At 37.9% G+C, this 24,542-nt stretch overlaps 1 protein-coding gene across 6 annotated transcripts in view; it reads left to right on the forward strand.

The window, feature by feature from the left end:
* The window catches only part of rc3h2 (ring finger and CCCH-type domains 2), a 125,668-nt gene that overhangs the window by 69,915 nt on the left and 31,211 nt on the right, over window positions 1-24,542 (forward strand). For 5 of the 6 annotated variants that reach the window (XM_072565720.1, XM_072565724.1, XM_072565721.1 and 2 more), the window contains exons 9-15: window positions 632-750; window positions 3,625-3,737; window positions 4,604-4,909; window positions 6,226-6,434; window positions 7,480-7,910; window positions 13,342-13,515; window positions 14,987-15,148. In XM_072565720.1, the coding sequence (XP_072421821.1) occupies window positions 632-750; window positions 3,625-3,737; window positions 4,604-4,909; window positions 6,226-6,434; window positions 7,480-7,910; window positions 13,342-13,515; window positions 14,987-15,148 (1,514 nt within the window). The remainder of the gene's footprint in view (window positions 1-631; window positions 751-3,624; window positions 3,738-4,603; window positions 4,910-6,225; window positions 6,435-7,479; window positions 7,911-13,341; window positions 13,516-14,986; window positions 15,149-24,542) is intronic. The other variant, XM_072565725.1, reaches the window with a different exon arrangement.

The raw sequence follows: 24,542 nt of genomic DNA on the forward strand, positions 1-24,542 counted from the left end.
TTGGTTTAATTAGCAGAGTGGTTCACTGCTGTGACGTAACATTGTGTTTTTAAGCCATGCGTAGTGTTTTAGATTGCTTGATTCTAACTTCATAAACTGCACATTACTATTTTAATGGGTTGGTATTTTGTATTTTGTCTTTACTGACTTTATCACTTTAGAACATTTTTGTTACAATAGAAATTGAATAACTGGCTCAGTTTGATGGAGCACTGTACAATATGGCTGTGGTCCAGTCTGTCCACAATATGCTATAATTGATTCTTGGTCCCTTGTGTTAGCTGAGTTCTGCCAGAGCAGCAATAAAGATTCTAAAATTGGCATTTACCCAGGATGTGTTTTGATTCTTGATCATTATTCGAATAGCTTCTCCCAGTTGGATGTGCACTAAGAGTAAAACAGGATTGATGATGATTCTGCAATGAATAATCAAAATGGTCGCCTTCCAGAATTATGCCATTCGGATGAGGTGCCACTAAATGCCAGAAAATATATTTTTGAACTTTTCCATGGTCAAAGAGATTAAAAACCAGAATTAACACTTCTTCAGCACAACTGATTAATCTTTAATACATTATAGACATTGTTTTACATGTTGTAGGAAAACATGTTTTGTGTCTTTGTCTTTAAGATGCAGCACCTCCAACATGGGAGCAACTAGAGAATGCAATGGTAGCTGTAAGGACTGTAGTACACGGACTTGTGGATTTCATTCAGAACTTCAGTAAAAAAGGCCATGAAGCACCACAAGTAATACTTCTGTTCTGTGATTTTTTTTTAAAATGGCACTCTCTGTAGCTGTAGTTTTTTTTAAAAAAAATGTGTTGACATAATGTAAGTGGAACTGGATCTTGTTGTGATGAAAATTAACTCTTCAAAGTAAGTTTAAAGACGTAAACAGAATTATATTTTGCTTTGAATTACTTCACAGCAAGCATTTTAAAGTATTTGATTATTGCTGAAAGAGACATTTTGTTGAAGCTTTTCATCTTGCCGCATGAGAAAATTCATGCAAGAAATATCAAGAACAGAAAATGATATTTTGAGGACAATGCTGATTGCTTGGCAAATGAACTGTGGGATAAGTGTTGCCTCTACTCTGGAATACACTACGTTTTGACAGTTAACTGCCAAACTTTGTTTAAATGTTAAACCAGACAAGTTGACTATGGTTAGTTAAATCAGGTTGTTGTGGAGCAGGACCATAAGACACAGAATTTATAGCAAAAGCTATAACGGAGCAGCACTCTGATAGCTAGTACTTCAAAATATACCTGTTGGATCATAACCTGATGTTATGTGATTTTTATCACTTTGTCCACCCCAGTCCAACACCAGCTCCTCCACATCTTGATTAGCCAAAGTATTGCCCTGAAAAATGAACAAGAGAATGCCTTAATTATTGAGTTGAAGCAATTGCAGTTTGGGTACCTGTTCTTTTCTTTCTGCGTATGTGTATTCCAGTGTGCAAAAAATGTGCTACATGTAAGCCCAACAGACAATCCTAAATTAGTCGTCAGTGTAATTCATTGGACACTGTGGATTATTTAGCAAACGTTGTTTAGCACATGAACTGACCGTATAATTGTGCAAATTTCTGCAATCACTTTTAAGCAGATTTTTCACAGACTGTGAAAGATTCCCTTCACACTTGTGCATGCCGTACAGGTCTTGCCAGTTGCTGGCAATTTACTGTCCATATGTTCATTTGACATTGTTCATCTATTTATATCATTGCACCACTCAAGGAAGCAATGGGCATTTGTGCTGCATCGCTATGTTACGCCCTCCACCATTTATTAATCAGTATTTATTGACCTTATGAACTCAAACTTGATCAATTGAGTTTTTTTCTAACATCAGCATCAGCATCAGCATCTATGCCCAGACGTGGTATTGCTATGGGACTCTTACCAAGCCCATCTCTAGCAAAACTCTTTGTTGGGTACCATGAGAAAAGTCTCTTCAGTGGCATGATCCCCCAACCTCCGACCCCTTGTATCTTGCCGATGTGCAGATGATGCATTTGCTATATTTTAATCCACCTCTGCATGTACAAAATCCTAATGTCCTAACTGGCTCCATCTTGAATTCAAATTGACCATTGAAATGGAGCAGTCAAATGAGCTCCCTTTCCTTGACATCTTAGTTGAAAAATTAACTGAGGGTTGTCTACAACTACATAATGCAAACCTTGTAAAATGTTTTGGGATTCCTGTAATTCCATGTGCTACAACATTGGTGTGATCAGAAACCACAAAAATATGGCCCAAGCCTTATTCACCATGCAAGCTTGATGCAGAAATAGGGCACGTCAAAACCATTCTGTAGGTTAATGGCTACCCTGATCAGCTTTCTTGCTGTATGTTATGCAAACTCATCATTGCATCTCAGGTCATCGCTTTTGTTCTGAGAAGTAATCAGTTTGTAGATTACCTTCAAATGTAAAAATCCTTAAGCCTTTGTGCAACAGATGATGCTGCTGTTTCCCGATGCTATTTTGCTGTCAAACCCGAAAGATGTTCTGTCTGTCGCTCCTCCAAATGAGTAACATTAGATTATATTAGATTAGATTACTTAGTGTGGAAACAGGCCCTTCGGTCCGTGGTACATGAATTTCAAAGCCAGTGTGATGCTAAGGTCTGCAAGCTGTACATTCCATTGACTGGTTGATAGTATCAAATACGATGTGCCTTTTGGTTGCATCAAACCAGATTCTGATTATATCCAAAAAGCTCCCATTTGCAAAACTCTCTAAGCAAACTACTGCAGATACTGAGATCTGAAAGAAACAAAAAAGAAGTTGCTGAAGAAACTCCAAAAGATTTGGCAGAATCTGTGGAGAGAATAAGTACTTTTTAAATCCCTTTGACTATTCTTCAGAACAGTTCTGAAGAAGGGTCAATGGACTCAAAACATTAACTCTGTTTTCTCTCCACAGATGCTGCCAGACCTGCTGTAACTTGTTTCTCCAGTAACTTCTGAATTTCGTTCTTGCAAAACTCTAAATCCAACATTGGATGTGATTCTGGAATTGGATAACATTTTAAGTAATTCTGACCATGCAAACAATAATGCTGACAACCAGTTTGGGATTGTCAATCAGGCTCACAGTTTCTACTACATTATAGATATTAATGCACAGGGCCCTCGTCTTTGCAAACATAAAAAGCATGTAGACACACTGCGCCATTTCAACTCAACAAAATAGATGGCAGCCTTTCTCTGGTTTGTTTCTTAGGGCATGCTTTTGCCAATCAGAATCAAACTGCCTGGTTTAAAATTTTAACAAAACTTGGCAATTAACTGTTAATCTTCATTATCTCTCACATTCTCCCTGGCAGTAGGTAGACTTTATCTGGTGTTGGATAAACATTTATTTTCCTTTTACTTTAATATGTCTTGTGAATTGTTCTGGTGAGTGCGAGTCTAAAAGCTTCAACAAAATGTCTTTTTCTCAGTAATACTGAAGTTCTGTATTAACTGATTATTTGTAATACGAAGTGATCACTATAGAGCTAGAAATAATTCATTGCCATTGATAATGATTTATTGTAATTTTTGAAGGCATTTCAAAAATTAAATGTGCTCAGTCATATTCATAATATTCATTGTTACTTTCAGCCACAGCCAAATAGCAAATATAAAACCAGCATGTGCCGAGATCTTCGACAACAAGGAGGTTGTCCTCGTGGAGCTAACTGTACCTTTGCCCACTCCCAAGAAGAATTGGAAAAGTATATATGTTCTTTGAATTGTTTCATTCAATTTATACCTTTTTATCATTCATTGTGGAAAACAAGTCTATTTTGTGTCACTGACTTCATTTTCCAGATTCGGTGACAAAAATGTCCTCATTCATAAATAATGTTAGTGCTGTGAAATGTAACACTTTTGGGCATAACATATCAAGTACTTTTAAATTTAATTCTAAATTGGCTGGATAGGTTTATTATTATTATTCAAAGATGCAATTCTTCCACTTAAAGTACAGCACACTGTCTGGTGGGTAGATATACTTACTGCACTAGCTGCTGTCTTGTCAACTCTGAGGGAAATTAGGAACTTTATTGATGCTGCCATTCTGAACCAAGTATGAACTGTGATAGATGAATGAAGTCTTATTTTGTCACATGCTTTTGCATAATTTTTAAACCTTATTAAAAATATTAATAAAACAAAATGCACTTATTTTGAGGTTGTTGCAAAAATGTGATAAAATTTAAGTAATCAATTTTGCGTAGTTGCAACATTGAGATGGCGTTATCAATCTCAACTTGTTGTTGGCCTTTTATTTCAGAATAATATCATGCAATTTTATACTTGTTTAGTGCTTTTGAATTATGCAAGATTACAGATATGAAACTTGTTTTCACTCCGTGTCCAAGCTCCCTTCCTGAGCATTTCCAGCATTTTCCTACTTTATTAATTTTTGTAAATTATTTTACAGTTCACATTTTGCTGTATATGCGCATTCAGATTGAGAGCTTTGTCTATTTTATTTTAAACCAAATGATCATTTAACATTGCTGGTCTTTACTATGAGTTCTACTGTTATTGGTTATATTCACGTAAAAGTAGATATTTGTATCCTTGATAACAGATATCGGATGCGGAATAAGAAGATTAATGCTACTGTCAGGCCCTTCCCTCTGTCCCAAGCTCTTCAGAACAAAGTTGGAATCACTAATATAATCACAACATCCGCAGGGAATGTAGTTTCTATGACAGGATCCACTGAAACCACTGTGAAAATGGTGCAGACGCCAAATGGGATAATTAGTCCAGAAAGTACTCCACAACTAATACCACGCTGTGCAGATACCTCAGCTGCTTTAGAAAACGCTAAGAAAATTGGACAAAACTGCCTAAGTACATCTGGATCATTGTCTGGTTCACCACCAGAAAAGTAAGATACACTTTTCTTCTGTAAAATTTCACTTGCCTACAATGTTGTTGTTCTACACCTTCTGCTGATTTGATTGATCATAGTCGATGACAAAACTAATGTCACAAATTGACAAGCACGTTATGCAGCTGTGTTTAAGACTTCCAAATTGGTACATATTAAATACTGTTTTGCAGAACAATCATCCCTTTTTAGTTGGTTCATGCAGTCTTCAGACCACACTCTTCCAACTATTCTCATACAGTCAGATGTTGTCTTGTCCTACTAGTTTGGCACAAACGTGATGTAGAATGTTTATAGTGACATTTTCTGAGAGATTCAGTTCCAGATATTGTCATGTTTGTTCATGGGAGTATAATGCAGTACTAAAATTAGTTTATAAAGATATTCTGTGGAATTTCCAAATATTATCTCGTGAAAACGTATTTTTTTCAAGATGGATTGCTTTTAATCTTTTGATATACTGAGATTATAATATCCAATGTGAATGTATTTAGTAGATTCATGTTACTTTAAGTTGCAGGCCATGGCATGTCATCATTAATGTATTGAAAGGTTGTTTTTTGGCGATCGGTAACAACATTTAAATGCTGAGCAGTTTGACCATTCCGAGGGGGAGAAATTTATTTAACATTTCAGTACATACTTTAAGTATTAGACAGTTCTGAAATTTTGATTTTATTCTTCCTGAAATCATTCAAGTGAAAATAATTCATCCCTAGTCTCTCTAGATGCCCTAGAGTGCCATAAAGGGACAAAAGTGGTACACACAGTTAGTTTTTTTTTATTAGAGAGATTGTGGATGCATTGAAAGTTTGTTTTTTTGCTATAAGTGTTATGAGATTTCAGCTCACTAACCCAAATGCATTGTATGCATTTGAATCCTAAGAAAGTAACTGGGCTCATTAAAATTGTATCGAAGTCCACACAACTCTCTTTATTTCCTTTTTATATATTTGACTCCTTTCAGGAGAAAATACTTGTGGATTGAAAAGCTGAATTGTCCTTGCTTCTTAATCATTGTTCCAAATCTTATTTAAAAATGATTTTTTAGGAATATCTTTAATAATTTTCCATTGGCTTTATGTTGGGGATCTTAGCAACTAGATGGATCTTCATTTATATCATCTTCCATTTTGACTAGAATAACTCCCTGTTTTGTTTTAAAATAATCTCCATGGGATCACAATGTGTAAGGAAGAAATTGGAAAAATATACTTTTAGCACTAAGTTTGCAAAATGTATATAAACTATATTTTCTGAGCCAGCTAATTGAAATAGTGTTTTGCTATCAGACTGTACATTTATTTTTCCAGTAAAGTTGGTTCACCTCCCAAGACCATTCTCAACCAGGTGCTCGCTACCCCAGCTGTCGTATCATCACATATTGGGTCAGATGCAACTTCACTACCATCCTCAAAATCTGTGTCAAGGGTATCAGTATATCCATCCCAACAACCTGACTTGTATTATCAGGACCCCAGGACGCCAGTTTCATATGAACTGACTGCTTATCATCAGCCAGGTAAGTCACTGCTAGAATGATAAGCAATAAAACTTTATGTTAAGAGAAGAAACAATTCAACGCATCTAATCTGTGGAGACTCTTGGTGCATTCTGAAACTGATCCCATAGTCTTGCTGTCTTCTTCCAGCTGTTAATCTACCTCTGCTTCATATATTTAGGCACATTTTCCATAAAGTCATGATATTGAAGATTATTTTTGCAACTTTTCTCTTGTTTAAGAAAATTACTCTTTGTATCCATGTTCACTCCTCATCTCTCGTGTCCTCTAGCTTCACACATCTGCGCTCTAATTTTGGCCTCTTGAGCATTTTTTTTATATTACTACATAATTTGTGGCTGAATCTTCTTTTGCCCAGATTCTAAACTCTGGAATACCTTCTTACACCCCTCCACTTCACTACCTGGTTTTCCTCATTTTAAGCTGTAACTTGATACTTCCTCTTCGACCAAGCTTGTGTTCATCTAATCTAATTGCTAGATATTCCAATCAGAAATGCAGTCATTGAAATGGAGGACATAACTCATAGTCTGAAGTTGTTGCATCCAGAAGGCTATAAAGCAGACAAATAGGTCCAGTTCTGGGCCTTGTATTCAGCTTTGCTGGAACACCATGGCAAACATGGGACAGAAATGTGAGCATGAGAGCAAGCTCATATATTGAAATGGGAAATGTTTGGAAAGTCATTATAATTCTTAAACACTGAACAGAGGTGTTCCACAAAGTGGAATATCTTAGCCCATTATATTGTGTGGCTTGGTGGTATATCTACTTTTACAGTGCTCCTTTAATATCATTGAACATTAATTATGTTAAAGACATGCTATATATTTACAAAATTTATATAATGATATTGGAGAGAACTTCCAATCTAATCAATGTTCTATATGACAGTTTGAGAGAATTGGTCTATCTAATTTTTAATTTAATTTTGTCTTTTCAAGCTGGGCTCTCTTTTATATATTTAGCATAATATTTTGTTTTCATTTCAGATTAGTTATTAAATTTAGTTAACTTTCTCTCTGATCTTTTAAATTTAATGCAGGAGGGTATTATCCTCCACATCCTGGTCTACCATCTGGTGTGTCTCCTTGCCTTCCTCGGTATGTACGGCCCAACAGTATGCCAGAATCCCCACTCCCACCCACTGTGCCATACGCTGACCACTACAATGCATATCCACCTCGGGATCGTCTAGCCTCATCTCCTTACCCATCAGCAACCCCGCAACAGTATGGTTCAGTCCCAGCAGTGCATTCCGGAATGTATACACCAGTCTATGATAGCAGGCGCATGTGGAGGCCACAGATGTATCCACGGGATGATGTTGTGCGGAGTAATTCTTTACCTCCAATGGATATGGTGCCTTCAGCTGCCTACCATCCACCACCACGAGAAAGATACAGTTCACTTGATGGATATTATTCCATGGCTGGGCAGCCAGCAAATGAACAAAGAAGTGTCAGCATTCAGAAGGTCAAGTACAACATTGAAATATTGATCATACTCTTGTTACTTGCTACAGTATTTAAATGTTCACTTTCTTGCCTATCAATGAGGAATTTATTTGAAATAGAGTTTGGATTGTAAAGTTTTTTTTTTAGAATCATTGTGGTTCACCTCCCATTTGAACACTGATGTCAGTGTTTATCTCCTCTCGTAAAGAGAAGTATTAAAGATATGTACTAGAAGGTTCTAAGTAGCAGTTGTCACTCAATAAAAGTCATCAGATTATATTAAATCAGTTATTTCATTACTTGACACCGCTGAACAAAACTTGATCACGTTTATCCTAACAGAAACTTTATTTACAAAAGTAATTATAAGGACACTCCAAAACGCAATTGTAGCACTATGAAGTGCTTTACTTTTCTTTAATTCATTCCTGGGATGTCAGCATTGCTGTTTGTGTCAGAATTTTTTTACCTATCGCTAGTTGCCCTTGAGCGCTTGTTGGTGAGCTGCCACCTTGAATTGCTGCTATCCATTTGGTGTGGGTAGACCCACAATGCTGTTGGGGAGGGAATTCCAGGATTTTGACCCAGAAATTGAAGAATTGAGAGAGTTTTCTAAATCAATATGGTGAGTGGCTTGAAAAGTGTTGTGGTGTTCCTGTATATCCGCCATCCTTGTCCTTTTAGATAACAGTGGTTGTGGGTTTGGAAGGTCCTGACTGATTTCTGCAGTGCATCTTGTAGATGTTGTACATTACTGTTTCTGATCCTTGGCTACAGAGGGAATGAATTTTTGTATGTGGTGCCTATCAAATGGACTGGTTTCTCCTGGAGGGTGTTAAGCTTCTTGAATGTTTATTGGAGCTGTACTTATGCAGGCAAGTGGTGAGTATTCCATCATGATCCTGACGTTTGCCTGTAGATGATTGACAGGTTTTGGGAAATAGAGTTGAATTGGTTGCTCCAGGACTCCTGGTCTGTTACAGTGACAGTATTTATATGGCTGCACAGTTTGCTAAGAGTTCAACCCTAGGATGTTGATGGTGGGGTTTCAGTGATGATAATGCCATTGAATGTCAAGAAACAATGATTAGATTATTTCTTGTTGGAGATAGTAGGTTCCTGGTATTTACATGGTACAAATGTTACACGCCACTTGTCAGCCTGATCTTAGATGCTGTCTAGGTCTTGCTACATTTTGGAGATTGGCATTGGACATATCTGAAGAGTCACAAATGGCACTGCAGTTATCAGTGAACATCTCCACTCTGATCCTTTAGTGGAGGGAGGGTCATTGATGAAACAGTTGAAGATGGTTGGGCCTAGAATACTATTCTAAGGAACTTCTGCAAAGATATCCAGGAACTAAGATGATTGTCCAACAACCAAAACCATTTTTTTTTAAATGCTAGGTATGACTGTGACCAACAGAGAATTGTTCTCTTGATTTTCATTGACTGTAGTTTTGCTGGGGTTCCTTGTTGCTACAGTCTGTCAAATGTGGCCTTTTCAACTTCTTTGGCCTTGCTTGAATCAAAATTGTAATGAGATCAGGAGCAGAGTGGCCTCAGCAGAAACAAATCAGAGCATCAGTGCACAGATTATTGCAAAGTAAGTGTTGCTTGATAGCACTATTTATGACACCTTGCATCATTTTACTGATGATCAAGAGTACGTAGACTGGCCAAGTTGGATTTTTCCTCCTTTTTGGGTATAGGAAATACTTGGCCAGTTTTCCACATTGTCAGGTGGATCCAATATTGTAACTCTAATGGAACAGCTTGGCTAAGATAGTGGCTAGTTCTGGAGTGCATGTCTTCAGTAAAATTTCTAGAATGTTTTCAGGCCCACGGCGTTGGCAGTATCTACTGCCTCCAGTTGTTTCTTTGTATCACATGAAGTGATTTCAATTGGTTGAAAACTTGCCACCTGTGATGCTGGGCATCTATGAGCTGAGAGGTGTCATCCACTTGCCACTTGTGGTGGAAGATTGTTGTTGTTTTAGTCTTATCATTTTGCATTAATGTTCTGGGATCACCATCATTTGAGGATGATTATATTTATCCAGTGAGTTGTTTAATTGTCATCCATCATTCACAACTGGAAGTATTGCAGAGCTTGGATTTGATCAAATGGTTGTGAAATTGCTTAGCTCTGCTTATCACTTGCTGCTTAACTGTTTGACATGCAGGCAGTCCTGTTTGTAGCTTCACTAGGTTGATTTCTCATTTTTAGGTCTGCATGATCCTGTTGCCAGCAAGTTAACACGCACTTTTCATTGAATCAGAGTTGATCCCCTGGCTTAACGGTGATGGTGGAGTGTGTGTATGCTGAGTCATCAAAGCCTCCGATTGTGGTGGAGAACATTTTTTTCTGCTGCTGTTGGATACCCAGACTTGAGTTGCTAGATTTGTTTGAAATCTGTCTGATTTAGCATCGAGATCATGCCAGACAACACAATGTAAGGTATTCTGTGAAGGTGTGACTTTGTCTTCACAAGGACTGTGCAATGGTCATTCTGACTGATACTGTCATGGACAGATGAATCTGCAGCTGTAATTTGGCTGGGTTTGGTTTGTCTGCCTTTGTGTGGAGGGGTCACCTGGGCAATTTTCGAGCAAGTGTTGTGGCTGTACTGGAACAGTTTTGCCAGATGCACAGCAAGTTCTTGAACAAACTATTATCAGAATATCACCTTGCAGTATTTGGTGCCTCTAGCTATTTTGTGGTATTGTGTGAAGTGAATCGAATTGGCTGAAGACTGGCAGTGTAATGCTGGCAACTTCTGGAGGAGATCAAGATGGATCATCCATTGGGCACTTCTGGGTGAAGATTAGTGACTTATCATTTTGCTCTGATGTGCTGTACTCCCACATCATTGGACATTAGAATATCCAGTAGTTTTTAGATTGTCCACCACCATTCACAACATGGATATAGTGGGCCTGCCAAACTTTGATCTAGTCTGTGGCTGTGGAACCACTTAGCCCTGTCAATCACCGTACTGTAGAAGAGTTAAACAAAGCAAGTGCTGCTAACATGATGTTTTGGAAACATCGGTGATTTTCAACATAAACCTTCAACAGACTACTTCCTGTTCTGTTTTTAATTCCACCCAAGAGTTTCCATGTATTTTAAAGGATCTTGAATGTTCCTTCACTTTTTTGGGGGACAAATTAAAATCTGGTACTGCTTTTGGAGTTCATTTTGACTCTCCTCAGTTTCCAGCCTAGCACTTAGATTTCTACAGCTCATTCACTTGCTCTTTCTGCAAGGATTCCCTGACCGGTTTGTTCCTTTATCTTTACCAGGCAGATCTGACTATTTTACTTCGACATGAATTTGGGCTTTTTATTCTGAGCATGGACCCTAGTTGCAATTCTTGTTGAATAATTCAGAAACTGCTTATTCCTCATGATGTATTGCTACCTGTTCTAGCTGCTGGGACACACACAACTGCTTCTACATAGATTTGCTAAGCTGTAATGGAACAGCGTGGTTCCGGCCTAGGCCACTCTGCTCCTGACCTCATTACAATTTTGGTTCAAACAAGGCCAAAGAAGTTGAATTCCAGAGGTGGGGCAAGAATGACTGTCCTTTACATCAAGGCAATATTTGCTAAAAGAGTCCCTTGCATAGATTAATTCCATAACAATGTGGCAGGCGTGACATGTTCTAGATAGAAATAAACACATTTATCCCCAACTTCAAACCTCCTTTGATATGAAAAGTAAATTGATGTTTTACAATCTTTCCTTATTTGTTTATTGCTTTTAAACCTTTCTTTGATCTGGGAAATTACAAGAATTAATTTGAACCCCTTATGAAGATGGCTGTAGACCTCTAACCTCCACCAAGGAACTCAGAAAAGGTGTGACCATTGTTTTAATATTTCCCATTTTTACCTCTGACCTTATTGATAACATAGGTCATCCTGTAAATTGCAATCACTTTGGGTCTGTTTACCAGTCTCAAAGTTTTTTTTTATTCCTTCAAGTCCAAAACTAAAAATTGTACTCAATATATAAACTCAAAATATGTTTACAACAACTGTCTTTAGTTTGAGCTACTTTAATGGCTGTCTTTACTGCATTCTCCACCCCTACAGTCACAGTGCTTGTGGGTCCCTGCTAGAGATGCCAGTGAGTTTTTTTTTTCCAAATGTTTTAAATCAATTGAAATGTGTTCTGATTTGAGATTTGCTCACTGCCCCACTCCCAATACTTATCCACCCTGCTGCTAAACACTCACTGGCAAGTGGGAGGGGATGGTGTGATGTGGCCATGGAGGTAGTGAGTCAATGTGCTGAGCACTGTGATGATTAGAACAAGATAGTGTGGGTTCCTCAAGTGTGGGAAGTGGAGTATTGAGTGCAGCAATGTGTAGTAGAATAAGGGAAGGTGATGGTCTTCGTAGTATTATCACTATTAACACGAGACTATTAATTCAGAGACTCAAATAATGTTCTGGGAATCCAAGTTTGAATCCCGCCATGGCAGATAGTGAAATTTGGTGAATTCATTTAAATAAAATCTGTAATTAAGAGTCTAACAAAGTCCATAAATCCACTGTTGTAAAAACCCATCTGGTTCACTAATGTCCTTTATGGAAGAAAACTGCCCTTACCTGGTCTGGCCTATATGTGACTCCAATCCTGTGGTTGACTCTGACCTGCTGTATAGGAAATAGGGCTGAGCAGTAAATGACGGCCTAGCAAGTGATGCCCTCATCCCATGAATGAATAAAGAAAAGGCACTGAGAATTCCTTTGGTATCAGTGGCACTGTATGCACATAATGGCACAGTTGGTACTGGGTTGCCATTTAAGACATTCCAAGCATCAACTTCCTGTTTCAGTGCAGTGGCAGAAGGTACACTGGTATCCTAATCCTGGCAATATTTCACTAATAGTGTTCTTTATATTGAAGTGACTTTGTTGCTTATGAATACATCCTTTACTGAGCTTTAGCTCCATCAGTATAAGCATATAGCTTACTATTTTGTAACCTATATTGGGAGATTCGTAACACAGAACAATTATATTAGGTAGTGTATAATAATATTCATGAATAGAAGAACTCAAATTAATGAGCCAAGTAACAGCATAGAGTAGGATAAACTAGCAATCTACTAAAGCAAATTATAGTTGCTTTTTTGGAGACACTTGATGTAATTAAAGCAATTACTTCTGCAAGGGATCTCAGTCTTCGAACCTGAAGCTGCCTTGGCCTCTGTCGCTCAACATTGTGCCACATTTGTATTTGTCCATTGAGCCATTCAGAGAGGAAATAAAATGCTATATACTTCTATTTGGATATGGATTTAAACATTACAATCTCTGATCGAAAATGCAAAGTAAGCATATGTATAGCTAGCCAGCATTAATTAGCTAATGTTTAGAATTATAGAGTTAAGAATTTATTTGTTCAACTGCCATTTGTGCCTTCTATACAGGATGCATACAGCCGAATGCAGCAACCAGGCTTTGATGACCTGCTGAGACGGAAACCAGACCAGTGGACTCCCTATTCCACCCAGAAACCACCTCTTGTCTCTTCTGCTTTGTCCACAGTCACCCAGCCATCTGACCCTCCATCCCCCTTGTTCAGTGTAGACTTCAGCTCTGAGGTATGCAAGTTAAAGTGGAATTTAAACTTGTTGCAATTATTTTATAAATGGAATATAATGGTTCTTTGCTTTGCCAATAATTGCCTTTTAAATCATCTTTGAAAGTATTCACTTTGTAGATCCATACATTATGATATATGATATATTTGCATAATTGTAAGTCCCTGACTGTCGTCTTAGTAGGTTGTTGCCTAGGACAGAATTGTATCAAAAAGGTCTAGATCTTTTGATTTGTACGGTCTGCGCTAAAGCAGCTATTCTTAAGGGCAGTGGTGTAAGTGTTGTAGTTGTCTTCCAAATATTAGAGATGAAAAGGATGAAAAAAATTAAGCCTGTGTCTCTGGACTTTATCCCAGTTGAATAACTTCTTGAAAGTGTGCAAGTATGCAGAACAGGTTCAGGTGTATAAGTTCATTTAAGATAAATTGTATTATGGAGTACTGTCTCTGTAGATGCCATGTCTATTGTATACTCTTACTGGTAAAATTGTCGTCATGATTTCCCTTAGTTAATTATCTTTTTCAGAATAGTGCAAGTCTTGTTTCATTGCCTCTCATTGCACTAATTATGTGGCTTCTTTATATCCTGTCAGTTCTTTGGCAACTAGCTTCTTGTTAAACAGCAAGAATTAGCATTTCATCAGCGATGTGTTACACAGTGAGCATTGTGTAAGTCTCCCAAAACAAAGCATTTATTGCATTTTGGCCACAGATATCATAATCCCGTTTAAACTAACAATTTCCAATATGTTTGTAATAGCTGAAACTCTCTTTGGTTGCTGAGTGTTAAAATTGTTTTCACGAAATTCCAACTGGAATCAGTTGGTTTATTGCAACCTTAGAGTATAATCTGGGGTTGGATTTTTAACACTTCTTTCTTTTTAGTTTTCATCTTTCTAGGAATGCATCTTGCATATATTTAGTCAGGCTGTCAAATGTAAACCATGCCAAAATTTATTCAACACTATTTGTAAATATTATGGAAGTGCAAGAAAAAAATTATTTCAAAATCCAGAATTTTGTTTTCTTTAAATGATAATATTTCACCAATCATAGTCCTATTCATTGTTCTGATTAACTTGTAATTTATCCATTGCTATTTGTTTGATTTTATTGCCTAAGCAAATGATTAGGTTTCATTAATTTGTCTTTATCAGCTTTTTAAAATTTCTGACATGTTAGAAGTAGTAACGCCTACGATATGTTTTAATTATGATCTTACGTTTTTGGGAAGATACCACTTTGTAACAAAGAGGCTTATCATTCAAATACTGCAGAAAATCTTTCTGTGAATCCCACATACGCACTTGCATACCACCACCACTGTTCCAATGTTTCAATTATTCAGAATGGTCCCACCATTAAAAAAACAGTGAACATGTGTCCACTTAATTAAATACAATTAAGTCACAGCTTCTTATTTAAAATATTCAATTTAATGCTTTGATTGTAATACGCATTGTTTCTTACAGCAGTTCTCTGAGAATACAAGTGATTTATGTGTGGGCACTAAATTTGAAGATGATAACATATCCCATTATTCTCCATGGTCCTGTGGGACCATCAGCTCTTGCATTAGTGCAATGGAATCTGATCCAAAAGACATCATGGCAACCACTAGTGTTGAAGTAATGGTAAGTCGCACAGATCTCCTTTTGAAAGTGTTCACTTCCCATAATTTTGCAGGGTTTTATATTGTGCTGTACATTGTATATATGGCTGCATTTTAAAAAGATTCCGTTAGCATTGTTAATAAGGTATTCTAAGTAGTAATAAACTTATTAATCATGTTATTGCAACAGTTCAGTAGTGTGACAAGAAACAGAAAAATTTTGCAATGAGAAAAAGAAAATGTTGCTTTCAGCTTTGGATCTACTGCCTTGTTTTGTTGGGGAAAGGTTTGGATACCCCTCTAGCATGGTTTGAAAAATAATGTAGCATGTTAGAATGACCAGATATCCCAATTTAAGTTAGTCCCATTTGCCAACACTTGGCCCATACTCCTCTAAACCCTTCCTATTCATATTTAGTTTTATTAAAATATTTTTTTCACAGTAGTTAGTGAGATTGGATAATATTTAGTCTGAATAATTTGAGTAGTGTTTTTGATATAATTACACTGTCGTTTTAAATTCAATGCACACAGTGTGCTTTTTACTGATGTGTACCATCATTCAAATGTTTCTTCACGCAGAATCTTAATTTGAATGTAACAGAATAAGAACTGTAAATTATACCTGTAAATTAAAGTATTTCATGTTTTGAGATTTTTTATTTTTTGCAGACTTTTTTTTTAAAATTTGCAATCAAGTCTTTTTAGTCTTTCAAAGTCCTGTTATGGAGTTTGCCCACTGAAAAGATATGGAGGAGGTCATAGAGTCACAGAGATGTACAGCACAGAAACAAACCCTTCGGTCCAACTCATTCATGCCGACCAGATATCCCAACCTAAGCTAGTCCCATTTGCCAAAACTTGGCCCATATTCCTCTAAACACTTCCTATTCATATACCCATCCAGATGCCTTTTAATGGTTGCAACTGTACCAGCCTCCACCATTTCCTCTGGCAGCTCATTCCATACACCTCTGCATGAAAAAGTTGCTCTTTAGGTCCCTTTTATATCTTTTCCCTCTCACCTAAACCTATTGCCTCTAGTTCTGGACTTCCCTCGCCCCAGGGAAATGACTTTATCTGTTTATCCTAACTGAGCCCCTCATGATTTTGTTTATCTCTGTGAGGTCACCTCTCAGCCGCTGACGCTCTTGGGAAAGCAACCCCAGCCTATTCAGCCTCTCCCTCGAGCTCAAGTCTTCCAACACTGGCATCATCCTTGCAAATTTTTTTCTGAACCCTTTCAAGTATCTTTCCGATAGGAAGGAGACGAGAATTGCACGCAATAGTCCAAAAGTGGCCTAATCGACAACCTATATAGCCGCAACGTGACCTCCCAACTCCTGTACTCAATAATCTGACCAATAAAGGAAAGCCTACCAAATGCTTTCTTCACTATCCTATTTATCTGCGACTCCACTTTCAAAGAGCTATGAACCTCTACTCCAAGGTCTCTTTGTTCAGCAACACTCCCTAGGACTTTACCATTAAGTGTATAATCCCGCTAAGATTTGCTTTCCCAAAATACAGCACCTCACGTTTATCTAAATTAAACTCCATCTGCTCCTCAGCCCATTGATCAAGACCATGTTGTAATCTGAGGTAACCTTTGCTGTCTACTACACTTCCAATTTTGGTGTCATCTGTAAACTTACTAACTATATCTCCCATGTTCATATCCAAATCATTTATATAAATGATAGAAAGTAGTGGACCCAGCACCGATCCTCGTGGCACTCCACTGGTCACAGGCCTCCAGTCTGAAAAACAGGCCTCCACTACCATCCTCTGTCTTCAACCTTTTGAGCCAGCTCTGTATCGAAATGGCTAGCTCTCCCTGTATTCCATGAGATCTAGCCTTGCTAACCAGTCTCCCATGGGGAACCTTGTTGAATGCCTTCCTGAAGTCCCTATAGATCACGTCCACTGTTCTGCCCTTATCAACCCTCTTTGTTACTTGTTCAAAAAACTCCCTCAAGTTTGTGAGACATGATTTCCCACGCACAAAGCCATGCTGAATAGCTCTACTCAGTCCTTGCCTTTCCAAATATGTGTAAATCCTGTCCCACAGGATTCCCTCCAACAACTTGCCCACCACCAACACCAGGCTCACTGGTCCACAGTTCCCTGGCTTGTCCTCACCACCTTTCTTAAGTAATGGTACCAATTTAGCCAACCTCTAGTCTTCCGGCTCCTCACCTGTGACTTTCGATGATACAAGTATCTCAGCAAGAGATACTTCCCTAGCTTCCCACAGAGTTCTAGGGTACACCTGATCAGGTCCTGGGGATTTATCCACTTTTGTGTTTCAAGCCAGCAAGCACTTCCTCCTCTGTAATATGGACATTTTTCAAGATGTCATCATCTATTTCCCTACATTCTATATCTTCCATGTCTTTCTGCACCGTAAGCACTGATGCAAAATACTTGTTTAGTATCTCTCCCATCTCCTGTGGCTCCACACAAAGGCTGCCTTTCTAATCTTTGAGGGACATTATTGGCTCCCTAATTACCCTTTTATACTTAGTGTTGGTAAAAGCCCTTTGGATTCTCTTTAACCCGATTTGCCAAAGCTGTCTCATGTCCCCTTTTTGCCCTCCTGATTTCCCTCTTCCGTATACTCCTACTGCCTTTTATACTCTTCTAATGATTCTCTCGATCTCTCCTGTCTGTAACTGACAGATGCTTCCTTCTATTTCTTAAACAAACCCTCAATTTCTCTAGTCATCCTGCATTCCTTATCTTAATTCGATGTTGTGATTTTGCTGATTTTTAATCTTTTTAGGTTTTAAACTGTACAGAGTATTAACAATCTCAAATTAACAGTTAAAAGCCATACAAAAATTCCATTATGAGCCAGTATATCTCATCTTAGACAACAGGTTCAAAACTGTTCGTGGTTTTCCAGCGCTGACTTGTATAGTTTTAACAAGACTTTCCTCTTTTTCACCTCTATTGCCTTTGCCTTTGAAATAAAGGCCAACAATTCATTTCCCTTCCATATTACCTGCTGAACTTGGATGCTATTGTTTTATGATTCATGCACGAGGACCCTCCAATTTCTCCCTGCTGTAGTTTTTTGCAGTCTTGCACAATTTAAATAATATTCAAATTTTCTGTTCTTTCTGCCAAAGGTAATGGCTTCACATTTTCCCACATTATATTCTATCCGTCAGGTTCTTGCCTATTATTTTAACTTTTCTACCTATTTTTGTCATTCGCAAACTTGGTGATAGACCATTCACTTCCGTCAATCAAATCTTAATATATGTTGTAAATAATTGTGTTCCCAGCACTGATCCTGTGGCAGTCAATTAGTTGCAGGTTGCCATGCTGAAATGTCCCCCACCCTCTATCCATGCAAATATATTGCTGCCAACACCTTGGACTTTTATCTTATTAAGTAGTCTTGTGTGGTGCCTTTATCAAACATTTTTTATGAATCCAAATACAATACAACTACTGGTTCACCTTTACTTACCTTGCCTGTTACTATCTCAAAGAAATGTATTAAATTTGTCGGGCATGATTTCTCCTTCATGAAGCCATGTTGACTCTACTTGATTCTATTATGTACTCTTTCTAATAGACTCTTAACATTTTCCCAATATTTACCTGTTTTTTAGTCTCCTTCCCTTTTTGAATAAGAATGTTACATTATGACTGGAAAATTGTCAAAGTCATATAGCATGGAAACAGACCCCTAAGTCCAAGTAGTGCATGCTGACCATGTTCTAAACTAATCTAGTCCCACCTGCCTGCATTTGGTCTAGATCACTCCAAACTTTTCTCTTCATGTACTTGCCCAAATGTTTTTTAAAAGTTGTAATTGTACCTGGCAGTTCATCCACACATTCTGTAAAAAAAAAGTTGCCCCTCATGTCCTGTTTAAATCTTTTTCCTCTCACCTTAAAAATATGCCCTCTTGTTTTGAACTCCCACACCTTGGGGAAAAGACCTTTGCTATTCATCTTATTTATACCCTTTCATGATTTTATAAATCTCTATAATGTCATCTCTCAACCTCCTATGCTCCAGTGAAAAAAGTCACAGTCTATCCAGCCTATTTTTATAACTCGAGCCCTCCATTCCTAGCAACAGTCATCAAGGACTTTTCCTGAACCCATGGGCTTTTGGAAAATTACGACCTGTGCATGCACTAATTCTATAGCTGCTTCCTTTAGTATCCCAAGGTGCAATTCATCAGGTCCAAGGAACCTATCAGCCTTTGGCCCCATTGGTTTCTCTAGTACGTTTTCTCCAGTACTAGACATTGTATTTCTTTCCTTGGTTTTCATCTATTTATTTAGTATTTTGGAATGCTATTAATGTCCTCCACCATGAAGACATATTTATATCTCTGCCTTTTCCTGGTTTTCTATTAGGCCCTGAGAGAATAAGGCTTAGGAAATATGTTCACTTTGGTTACATTTTTCCTTTTTACACATTTTAAAGAAGCTCTTACTGTCTGTTTTTTATATTACTTGATGGTTTACCTTCATTGTTTATTTTCTTCATCTATTATTCTTTGGTTGTCTTTTGTTGGCTTTTACAACTTTCCCAATCCTCTGGTTTACCACGAATTTTTGCCACATTTGTATGTTTTTTTAATTCTTTCAGTTTAATACTACCTTTAACGTCCTCTGCTAACTACAGTCAGTTTATCCCCTTCCTAGAATCCTCCTCCTTTACTGGGAGATCTATGTTGTGTGTCAGAAGTTATTTTCTTAAAGGGTCTACCATTATTCATCAACAGTTTTCTGCTAAACTCCTTTCCACGTTCACTCCAGGTCAAGTCTGTCCTCATTTCTTTGTATTACCTTAATTTACATGTAGCACAGTCGTTCCTGACCCACACTTCTCATTCTCATAAAGAATGCTAAATTCTACCATGTTTTGATCACTGTATCCTAGGGAATCTTTTACTTGGAGATCATTTTAAAATCTGCTTCATTATACATGTACCAGATTTAAAGTAGCCTAATCCTTGATTGGTTCCACAATGAAATTTTTTTAAAGAATATTTTTGGATTAGAAAACTCACAAATGCACTCTCTTTAAATTCTTCCTCATGTCTACCTCTGTAAACTTGACTGTCCCAACGTACATTAAGATTAAAAACACCTGTGACTAATGTAGTACCTTACTTTTACTCTTGGTTTTCTTACATTCTGAAATCACTTCTTGCTTTGAGTAGCTCCTTGACAGATGCTGTCTATGCCCATGGGATGAGGGTTGGGGTGGGATTTGTATTGGGTAAAAACAGGTGAGGGCGCAATTTAATGCCTCTTGCAGTGAAATAGCAATAAAATGCACTAAGCTAATAGAAAATACATGACTAAGCTATCAACGGTTGTGGGATCCCTACGTCAATTTAGAGACTGCATCCTTGAGTGCAAATATATTACTTTTTAAATTGTAAAAGATAAAATAGTGATGCTTACATGGGAAAATATCATTTGTATTAGTGTAGCATTTGAATCTAGATTTTTCAGGCCATAGTAGTCTGCAAGTAGGTCCCTTTTTATTACCTTTTCCCCCCTCACCCTAAACCTATGCCTTCTAGTTCTGGACTCTTTCCACCCCCCACCCCCGGGGGAAACGACTTTGTCTATTTACCCTATCCATGTTCCTCATAATTTTATAAACCTATATAAGGTCACCCCTCAGCCTCCGACGTTCCAGGGAGACCTAAGGGGCAATGTTCTCACGCAGAGGGCGGTGCATGTATGGAATGAGCTGGAGGCTGGTACATTTAAAAGACATCTGGATGGGAATATAAATAAGAAGGATTTAGAGGGATATGGGTTAAGTGCTAGCAAATGGGACCAGATTAGGTTCGGATTTCTGGTTGGCATGGATTAGTTTGGACTGAAGGGTCTGTTTCTGTACTGTACATCTCTATGACACTACTACATTTTATGATATAATCTTTCTTTCTTGTAAATTCAGATTTTTGCTTTAAACACTTTTTGTATTTCTTGTTGAAAAATTTATATTTCCTCCGTTTAACTCTTAATTTCTTTTAAGTGTCTCCCTTAAACTGCACTCTCTAACCCAGAATACCATCTGCAGTCTCTGTACTTGTACAATTTTCCCTCTTGCACAATCTTGATTTATATCACTCCTCTATTGACATCTGTTCCTTCAGCTATTTAGGCCCTAAGCTCTGAAATTCCCTCTTTTTATAGGTAGATCTTAAAATCTACCTCTTTTTGAATAAGGTTTGGGTCACATACTCTAATTTTTTTTGACTTCTGTCGAGCATTCTGCCACAATACGTGCTCTCTACAATGTTAAAGGCACTATATAGATGTCACATTGAAATCTACCTTTTCAATTCAGTAATAAACTTATTTTAATCGTTGTCATTTTAATGTTTTCATTTTATGCTGCACTTGTTGAACCTGTAAAGTTTTCTATTCTATTCTGTGGATAAGGCCTTTATTGGTTATCAAACTATCCCTTTGCAAAATTGCTTACACTGCAGATGAAAGCTGAAGTTATTTTTGGAAAATAACTAGGTGGCTGTAAAGACTGTGTATCGTCGTCCTTTTATGCTTTTTTTAAAATTGTGGACTAAAATGAGAAGAGCTGTTTTAAAAACCAACTATTTAAACGATTGCTGCACATTCTGACAAGATGATAACTGGATGATCGTGGCAAGCATGTTTCAAATAGCTGCCTCAATAAACAGTAATTGAAGATTGGACTGCAGTTGAATTGGTGACAAGGGGTTCTGTATTATGATAGTGGTTGACAACAAGAAATTAATTGGTCTATGGACGAATGACCGGTTTTAATGGTAAAGAATGTCTGCTTGCCAACAACCATATAATTTGGTTCTGAGTAACTGAATACCTGGGGCTCGGAGCAAGATAGAGTGGTGATCAGATCGCCACAAGCTGAGGAGAATGGTCTCTGTTCACTGCAGTCAAAGCCCTTTTTAAACCAGAAGCAAACCAGTTTATCTTTATTATTCTGTGGTTGTTGTGACATTTTAAATTGATAAATCAGTGATCTCTTATAGATGAACCAGTCATCCAGTATCTATTGCAAACCCATGGAATCCTTCAGAAAAGGAAGGTTGAGAATAAACCTGATCAAAAAGAACCAGATGAACAAACTTTGTGAGCAAAGACCACTGAATTGCTTTCCCAGTTTTCCCTCTGACCATGCTTTTGTTTCCTATCTATGTTAATCTGTGTATAAAGGGAAGTTTATAAGGGAGTTAGAGTTTTAATTTTTAGTGTTATGTGCTGACAGTTTATAACTGTTTTCCTTAGCTACAGTCTAATTACTTGTAATGTTTAGTAATTTTTGTTAAGTACAGAAACATGATTAGATTAGATTCTCCACAGTGTGGAAACAGGCCCTTCGGCCCAACAAGTCCACACCACCCCTCCGAAGAGAAACCCACCCAATCCCATTCCCTTCCCCTATATTTATCCCTGACTAACGCACCTAACACTGTGGGCAAGTTAGCATGTCCAATTCACCTGATCTGCACATCTTTGGATTGTGGGAGGAAATCAGAGCACTCAGAGGAAACCCACGCAGACACAGAGATAATGTGCAAACTCCACAGAGACAGGTGGGAATTGAACCCAGGACCCTGGTGCTGTGAGGCAGCAGTGCTAACCAATGAACTACCATGCTGCTTTCTATCAACTTGGGACTGAAAATCAGGTTAATTTGGAAATTTTGTGTACTCCTTTTGAAATCTTCAACTTGTGTAATGACTCTGGAAATAGTGGAATTTAACTTCCAGCATGCTATTTGCATGAATCGTGATATGGTACATGTTAGCAGTTGAACTTGCTGAAAATATTGTATGAAGAAACAAGATGACTGAAGGGAGGGATAAGCATTTAATCTAGCATTCCCCATGTTATTTCTCAGGGCATTGACTTGCCTGATACAAAATTTAATTTGCAGTTAAGTATCAGCCAACATTAGCAAACGCATAACCGCCTGGTACAGCAACTGCTCTGCCTAGGACAGTAAGAAACTACAGAAACTTGTATGCACAGCCCCAGACCATCACAGAAGCCAACCTCCCCTCCATGGACTCCATTTACACTTCTTGTTACTGTGGAAAGGCTGCCAGTGTCATCAAAGACACTTACTACCTGGGTAATACTCTCTTCCGCCCTCTTCTGGTTAGGTGCAAAATACCAGAAGGCGTGAACCAACAGGTTCAAGAATAGCTTCTTCCTTGCTGTTATTAGATTGTTGAATGGACCTGTCTAATTTTAATCTAATGGTGGCACCTTTTGGGCACCTCCTGTGCTGCCATAATTAAAGAATTAAAAGAATTAAAAATTCAAAGAATTACATTGACAAGTATGATTTGGAGGTACTGATGTTAGACTGGAGTGGACAAAGTTAAAAATCACAGAACACCAGGTTATGTCCAACAGGTTTATTTGGAAGCACTAGTTTTCAGAGCACTGCTCCTTCATCTGGTTGTGGAGGTTAAGATCATGCTCACAGAATTAAAAAGAGTTCATTGTCATGGAGATGTGATACACTAAACAATCTTAGATTGACACTTTCATCTTTTATAATTGGATATGCTGGTTTCTGTTCTTTGATACGTAAATCCCAGAACTACTTTTAAATTACATTCTCAAAATAGCTCAGCTTTTTAAACAATAGGTGTGAAGTCTGTCTGTGTCCCCCTGCTTTGTCGGATTGACAAACCCTCTGTATAGTTTGAGAGTTTTACAAGGATTCATAAACATCTTGAGCAAAATAAAATGTAATTCTGCAAAAACAAATTCCCCCCATAAGGTTGTGTGTGTGCACATGTGGGAGTGACAGATTGACACCATTACATGTGGGGACACTCCCCCCGTAATGTACGTAGTGAATACTCATGTGATTCTGCCAATTTGGTCTATCTCGTATACTGCAGGCAAGGACATCTGAGGGATGGTACATTAATGAGAGTGAGCAGATGCTATGAAAATTGGCTGGCTGACAGGAAGCCAATGTAGTGATAAATGGGTCCCTTTCAGAATGGCAGGTGGTGACCAGTGGGGTACCACAAGTTTTGGTGCTGGGACCGCAGCTGTTTACAATATACAGCAATGATATAGATGAAAGCATTAAAAGTAATATTAGCAAATTTGCTGACGACACAAAGCTGGGTGGCAGGGTGAAGTGTGAGGAGGATGTTATGAGAATACAGGGTGACTTGGACAGGCTAGGTGAGTGGACGGATGCATGGCAGATGCAGTTTAATGTAGATAAATGTGTGGTGTGTCCACTTTGGTGGCAAGAACTGGAAGGCAGATTACTATCTAAATTGAGTCAAATTAGGTAAAGGGGAAGTACAACAAGAACTAGGTGTTCTTGTACATCAGTCAATGAAAGCAAGCATGCAGGTACAGCAGGCAGTGAAGAAAGCT

Source organism: Chiloscyllium punctatum, chromosome 49, assembly GCF_047496795.1.
Source record: "Chiloscyllium punctatum isolate Juve2018m chromosome 49, sChiPun1.3, whole genome shotgun sequence".
NCBI classification, from domain to species: Eukaryota; Metazoa; Chordata; class Chondrichthyes; order Orectolobiformes; family Hemiscylliidae; genus Chiloscyllium; species Chiloscyllium punctatum.